The sequence below is a fragment of the Trichomycterus rosablanca genome, chromosome 4, assembly GCF_030014385.1.
Source record: "Trichomycterus rosablanca isolate fTriRos1 chromosome 4, fTriRos1.hap1, whole genome shotgun sequence".
NCBI classification, from domain to species: domain Eukaryota; kingdom Metazoa; phylum Chordata; class Actinopteri; order Siluriformes; family Trichomycteridae; genus Trichomycterus; species Trichomycterus rosablanca.
In genome coordinates this window covers 39,863,423-39,871,043 of record NC_085991.1, presented here as the reverse complement: position 1 = coordinate 39,871,043, position 7,621 = coordinate 39,863,423, and the positions used below count along the sequence as shown (strand labels likewise).

The following is a 7,621-nucleotide window of genomic DNA, read 5'->3' as shown; positions in this document are numbered from 1 at the left end:
TGTGATGGATTGGCGACCTGTTTGGGGTGTTTCCTACCATTCGTCCAGTGATTTAGACAGTAAATTATTATTAAAATCTTAAAACTTTAAAAACTTCTAAATAAACAATCATTCTTAACAGAAACTAACACAGCGAAGTACTAGTACTTAGTCTTGTTTTTTTAGGTTTACTTCGGCTGTCATTGTCTGATGTAAGTGTGTAAGTGATAAGTGGTACATTTAGTTTGAATACCTGTATTAAACAATTGTAACATTTTAATTGGAAAAATAGAACAAAGGGCACGGTGAATACTTGTTTTCTTTCATTGGGTGTCACAAATACAGGTGACCCTGAATTTACTGTTGCGCAGCCACTCGTTAATTGTTCAGGGTCTACTCATATAATGCTAGATGGGATTGGAAAATACAGACCAACAATTGTAAAAGTGCATAATCTTTATTGTGGACTCAGCCAATAGGGTTTGGTTTTAGTTTCTTGACAGCCATGGACTCGGTCATAGGCGGCAAGGTGGCTAAGTGGGTAGCACTGTTGCCTCACAGCAAGACGTTAAAATCCTAATAAACAAACTCATAGTCATAGTCAAGTTAAAACGCGTTTTCATGCCAACATTAAAAAATGTAACGCTTCAATGCAATTTTAATTAAGCTTACTGTATTTTTAAGTCTTGTGACCATGCAGATCACATGTGATACAATTAAGGACATCAGTGAACTTCACAGAACATTAAATCTAAGGTCAGTGAGAATAGCCTTCACAGCTCCAGACAGGTCAGACATGACTAGAAAATTATATACAGTACATGGTATAAAAAATGGTATACACTGCCCTCAAGTGGACGCCTGGGCTTACTAACAAGGTTTCATCCAAAGCAGTTAACAGCAGTCAATATGCAATCAAGGCAGCTAAATTGCTCAAAAGCCAGTTGATGCTTGTTTGGTAGTAGTAAAAGTAAAAGAGCAGTTGTAGCCTAGCGGTTAAAGTACTGGACTAGTAATCAAAGAGTCGCTGGTTCAAGCCTCACCACTGCCAGGTTGCCACTGTTGGGCCCTTGAGCAAGGCCCTTAACCCTCAATTACTAATACAATATACTGTTACAGTACTGTACGTTGCTTTGGGAAAAAAGCATCTGCTAAATACAGAAAATGGAAATGAGTAAGACTTAACCATCACCTTAACCATCGAGACACCACTAACCAGAAAAACATCAGCAGGGGAAGAAAAATAGCTCGCAAACAAATAGTAATATTTAATAACGTTTGCACAAATATACAACACAAATGTCTTCAACAACAATATCAAAAACATGCACACTAATATGCAGAACGCTGGTGACATACATAAATGCACAGCAAATAAAATATATAACTCAGAAGTACAAACAAGTGTTTTATATACATGTTTTACAGACAAATTGCTGTTTATTCTTCCATAATTTATCCAAACTAAAAAGTGAGTGGACAACTTGCACTCTAATCAAAAATAAATGACACTTTCTCTGCCACTTTCACCTGTAAACAACCAAGCTGTGTAGATGCAGTAGTACCATTCATATAATACAGTTCTATCAGCACAACGTCATCTGTTGGCACTGTAAAGTAATGGTCACAATAGAAGCTTACTCTATCAGTTGTGTGAGAAATGGGCCTGGCCAAGCTAGATCTGAGATGGAAGTAGTCCACCATTGTGGTGCGGTTACCAATTAAGAAGTGATTGAGACTAATTACTAAGTAATTTAAATAATTTGGCTGTTTTTTTCCGTGCAAACCTGTCCGAGCTGGTTGACATTTGAACCATTCAGTCCGGCCTCCTCATTGGCTGAATGAAATAATTAAGTCTCGTTAGGTCATAATGTTAAGAATAATCTGTTCAAAATGTGTTAATTACATCATTGTATTTCCATTCAGCAATGAAACTCAGGAATACATTTTCAGCTCAAATTAAAAAAAATTGAACATTACACAATATTTCTGGGGCAATATTATTCAGTAGCCAACGTTTTCCCACCACATTGCACATTTGCTTCTGTATGTGCTGTTTGTTTGGACAGACTGCATCCATCTGAATAAATTCAATGCATCAAGGCCACTAATCTATATACAGCTGGGTTTGCTCAACTTTCGCTGTGGAAGGTTTAGCGCATCCAAATGAACACATACAGCAAATTCCATTAATTATTGTTGATTTGCTTTCAAAACAAAACAAGTGACCACAACTTAACATGTTTCAACTTATCCAACACCAGTCAGCTTATCCTTGTATCATAGATGTACCATGTGGACAAAGGACAGTAGGATATTTTAATCTTTGTAGTGGAATTGGGACTGATTTTTCTTCACACACTGGGGTAAAACACTTTGATGTGGATGGCCGAGTTGTTGCGTGTGCGTGTCAGGGACTCTCCTGCTTCATCCGGGTCCTCAGGTTCCAAGTCATCTACCAGCTCTACAGTGGAGGTGTTGGCTGACAGTTGCAGTGCCCCCTGGCTAAAGGCCTGCAGCTGCAAAGCGATGTTGATGGCTCGATTGATTGCTAGTCCCAGGCCGTGAATGCAGATCTCCCTGTGACCTGCACCACTGTCCAGCAGCTTCTGACACCTGGCCAGCTGAGCCTTAAAGTCGGTCTTCATGTTGATGTACACGTCATTACGTCGCTTGGGCAGCTTTCTCGGCAGGCGTTTGCGAAGGGTGTATTCCACCGGGTCCATCTCAGTCACTGCAGCCTCCGAGGATGAAAACCCCAATGGCTTCTGGGATATGGATGATGAGACCTGATTTCGCTGCTCTGCCATGTCAGAGCTTTTGATGAGTAAGAGTGTGTAGATGTTCTGAGGACTGAAACATACACTTATTAATTCTTCTGTACTGTCACCCTGGTGCAACTAAAATACAGGGGTATGACAGAGAACTTTTGAGAGTATTAAATCCAATATTATATGACCCAGTCTAGATCATTTGAAAAACACACACCAAAAGGCACACATACATAGAGAATGTAAATACGGGGGTTCATCAAAAACTTCAGCACTTTTTTTAACTCTATTTATTAAGAAACAAACACAAATTACATCATTTTTCTACAGTCACCTTCCTTTGGTGGAAAAGGTGGAAATCATATGGTGCTAAATCCGGACTATAAACATCTCTCAGACATGACCAATTACTACTCCTCCCGCCCACACCATTTCAAACCAAAATAGAAAAGTGCGGAATCTTTTTGAAGATCCCTCATATATGTGTAGAAGAAGGTAAAAATTTATCCAATGAGTCTTATAGAACATTCTGTGGTACATCTACATATAACAATCCTCCTTATTCTCAAAAGGTGTGTTATTTTTGCAAGATAATTACTAATATAATCATTTTTGTCTATGACGAAAATGATCAGTTGCCAAATTGTACAAAAAATGAAAGGAGTGCGACACCCTGATTATAGACAAAGGCGCAGAGCTTGGTGGTTCTAGGTCATAGAAACTTGTGGTAATCAGGGATGTTGGGTTGCTGTCGTTCTGCCTCTCGTGTTTGATCACTCAGGTTTGATGACGGTGGGGGAGGTGGGCGCTGACGTCTTGTGAAAGCCTTAATGACTTTGTTAGCTGTTCGCTCTCCCTTTTAGTTATGTTGTTTTAATTAGGGGTGCCGGAGTGTCATGCTACTCTCTGCAAAACTGACATTTTACTCTTAACGATTTCACATTTTAACTACATTTTCTGTTCTTTTACTTTGAGGTGGTTCTGACGGAAACCTGTTTACCCACCCGAGGTTGAAGTCTGCAAGTTGATACTGCCGTGCCAACAATGCTGCTCCTGCTAGATGTGACAGTCCCTGGCAAGTTGGCACCACAAATGTCCAGAACTCACTACAGACTTTATCACAGACTGGACTGAACAATGAAGAACTCCAATTATTCTTTTGCTAGTTATAACGTTTAGTTAAATTTAATTTTGTGTTTGTATGATTTGTGTAAATCCTATTTATTCAAATTATCCACCAGGCCACCCAATGAGGATGGAGGTCCCTACTGAGTCTGATTCCTTCAGGTAATTTTATGGGAGTTTTTCCTTGCCACCAGTGTTGCCAACTTATATTTAGCGAGTTTTCAGACCCATCTAGCGACTTTTTCTGGTGATATCGGAGACTTTTGGAGACTCTGACGTGAAAGCACATATCGCTCTGCAGTTACTGTCCTCAGCGAGCAGCGGGTGCTGCCGTGAGCTCCTCCCTCGCCCCAAAGCACTCACAAGGCGGTCAGCCTCACAGGCGTTTCCACCAGTGTTTGGAAACCAAGCCTGTGTCATCAACGTTGGGCGTTACACAACGAAAGTAAAGAGCAGTGATGTGATGGTGGAGCGTGTAGATTACCTGTGGGGATTTGTGCTGTTCTTACAGATGTTCATTTTGATGCAAAAAGCATCGAGCTATAATATCAGTGATGAGAAGACGTGTTTGTCTCAGTTGTTGTTTTCTTTAGTTCATGGACGTGAGAAGCGATTACTGTGTGATATGAGACAGTAAAAGGGACCCAGACAGAACAAAAAACGCTTAACGTGAAAAATAAAGCGTAACGTGGCTTGTCGTCATTTAGCGACTTCTAGCGACTTTTAGGACAGCCAATAGCTACTTTCCTTACTAAGGAGTTGGCAACATTGCTTGCCACTGTTGCCCTCAGCTTGCTCAACAGGGGTTTTTGGTCTGTTGGTCCTGGATTCTGTAAAGTCTGTAATAAATTTGACTTGACTTAGGAATGTAGTTAAGTACATGGTTTACATAGAATGAACAGTATGTGTAATAAACCCTACACACATTTTCATTCCATTATAAGTATAAATAAAACTTTTCGGTATATATTTAAGATTAAAAAAGTACAAACATATAATTCAAGCTATTCAGAATTAATTTAGTAATGTGACTTTCGGTAACTAGTCCACCACAGTACCACAGTTCTGAAACCACTGCTCTGTTTTTATTTGAGTAACTGCTGAAGACTGGAAGCACTAACCACTGGAGCAGATTATATGTTTTAACCAGTTAAATTACAACACAGAACGGATTTATTTGAGCTATCAAAGAAACTGTGGTCATTTCTAAAGAAAATACACACAAGTAACTATTATTAACAGTCTTTATATGCAACATTGAACACAACAGTGCTGGCTAACGCGAGTATAAATTATATCTTAAAAAACGTAAATGCAGATAAAGCTCTTCATATGTTATATAATATTTGTGAGGAGTATTTATTAATGTAAAGTATGGTGTTAAATTAATTTAAATATTATATACCAGCATTACCTGTTTAAATTCTGAAGCACCGTCACCTCTCTTCTCTGCAACCGGGCTGCAATAACAAAACCGACTTCCTGTCACGTCAGGCCACATTTCACAATAAAAGTCCATATAAACATTAAACATTAAATAAAACCGTGGAGACAAAAACGTCAAACATGGCCCGTGTAACAAATTCTATAACAGAATTTGACTGTGGGTGGTATTGACTAGAAGCATACTGGTTGAAGTTACACCAGTACCAAGTTCTCACTGTTGGGCCCCTAAACAAGGCCCTTAACTCTTAGCTGCTTGTACTGTATTCATTCACAATTGTAATTCGTCTGCTAAATGTCATATATGTAAATGTAATGCATGACAAAAAATAAAATACACTCTGCAGTTTTTAATATAGGGCGGCTCGGTGGGTAGCACTGTCGCCTTACAGCAAGAAGGTCCTGGGTTCGATCCCCAGGCGGGGCCGTCTGGGTCCTTTCTGTGCGGAGTTTGCATGTTCTCCCCGTGTCTACGTGGGTTTCCTCTGGGAGCTCCGGTTTCCTCCTTGTGTGTGTGTGTGTGTGTGTGTGTGTGTGTGTGTGTGTGTGTGTGTGTGTGTGTGTGTGTGTGTGTGTGTGTGTGTGTGTGTGTCTGCAATGGACCCTGGTGTTACTGTGTGCCTTGTGCCCATTAAAAAGCTGGTATAGGCTCCAGCACCCCTGCGACCCTAATTGGATAAGCGGTTAAGAAAGTGAGTGAGTTTTTAATATATCCATTAGTTGCCAGCTGCTTCTTGCAGCTAGTAACTAACTAACTACTGTTATAAAACGGATAGTTCCGGTCCTAAAATCTGATTGGCTGAGCCGCGTTCGAAGCCGTTGTAAAATCCCCGATATACGCACACCTATGACCACCTCACATCCCATATTAATACGCCACTGAAAAGAAAAAGTACAAACTTAGTTAAACACTATTTTAAGTCATGTACTATACATGGAAATGTCCAGATTAATATAAACAGTAATCCTAATCATTAAGCGGGTGTTTCGTCCAAGAAATAGTGTAATAGTGTTTGTGGAGGAATCTTTATCGTGAATGTTATGTTCGCCCTCATGTTGCCTAGCAACACTGTTAACGGACTACCTGATTTCACGGAAGAATGCTTTTTGTAAGTGTTTTTGTAAATAAAAACATTTATAAATTGAACATTGTTGTATTCTATTATATTTTATGTTGACCGCCGTTTTATAAAAGCAATAAGCCACTCAAGACCGTGCGTTACTGCTATGATTTTATCACAGGGAAAGACGTTTATGCCAAGTTCACACTACACGATTTCTGGCCAGATTTCGCTCGGCGACTGGTCGGGTCGGGAGCAACTCGGCGTTCGCTCTGCGATCAAAACTCGGCACTCAGTCGCCATGTGTGAACTACTCAACAACTCCATCCGACCGGCTCGCCGAGCGCTCGGCGACCGGATTGAGATTTCTAGCATGTCAGATATTTGATCTCAGTTGCACGTCTGGCAATGAGTGCTGTGTCGAACAGCCAATGAGAATGCAAGATACGGTGTGAGGGGAAACGCAGGAGAGGAGTGTAAACAGGTAGGACAGGGGGATAATATAGTTTATATCAGAATACATCGGCACACACACGTTTTACAGTATTTCTGACTTGATCGTTCTCTACAAAACACCAACGTTGCATTGCAAAAATATTTATTAACCTCCAACTTACTATAGAACAATCCATACTGTACGTGTTGCCAAAACCCCCTATCGCCGATCAGTCGTGTAGTGTGAAAAATACACCGACTGAAAGACTCCCGAGTGCAAAAGATTCAGTCGTGTAGTGTGAACTGTACAGCGACCCGGCAAATCAGAAAGTCGTGTAGTGTCCATTTGGCATTAGGTACTCCGCTTCGCGTCGTGCCAAAACAACCTTCCCCGTGATAAAATCGCAGTAACGCACAGTCTCTCGTGGCTTATTGCTTTATTTTAGGATAGTGGAAAATTACAATTTTGTAGGGTACCAGTTCTTTTTTTGTAGATACTGCACTGTCCTTATATATTTCATACAAATAAACGCCCAATGTGTTAATATACAGATAACACTAATATAAAGATACTACAGTTTCTTTTTTACGTTTTGTAAGAAACAAATTTGAACCTCAGAAAATAATTTTGGACCAGATTCTCTGTGGCGACTCCTACCTCAAAAACAAAGCAACCGAACATGTTTTCAATTCTTAAATTTAATCAGTTATCTATGGTTTCCATTCAGGCTCATTTGGCGCCTCCACGTGGTAATATTTGGTACTGCGGGTCTTTCATTTCTATGTGTCAAATAAAGCAATAAGCCA

General features: G+C 40.1%; 1 protein-coding gene across 1 annotated transcript; it reads right to left on the bottom strand.

The window, feature by feature from the left end:
• Positions 1 to 417: 417 nt before the first annotated feature.
• On the bottom strand, positions 418 to 5,326 carry pop7 (POP7 homolog, ribonuclease P/MRP subunit). Its single transcript, XM_062993309.1, has 2 exons — positions 5,290 to 5,326; positions 418 to 2,832 (listed from the first exon to the last, which is right to left on the bottom strand). Exon 2 carries the CDS (start codon positions 2,787 to 2,789, stop codon positions 2,334 to 2,336), a length of 456 nt encoding a protein of 151 aa, XP_062849379.1. The 5' UTR covers positions 2,790 to 2,832; positions 5,290 to 5,326; the 3' UTR covers positions 418 to 2,333.
• Between the last annotated feature and the right edge of the window lie 2,295 nt (positions 5,327 to 7,621).

Bases quoted from the DNA above. Each gene is read 5' to 3' on its own strand.
- pop7 (XM_062993309.1), bottom strand. From the start codon at position 2,789: ATGGCAGAGCAGCGAAATCAGGTCTCATCATCCATATCCCAGAAGCCA.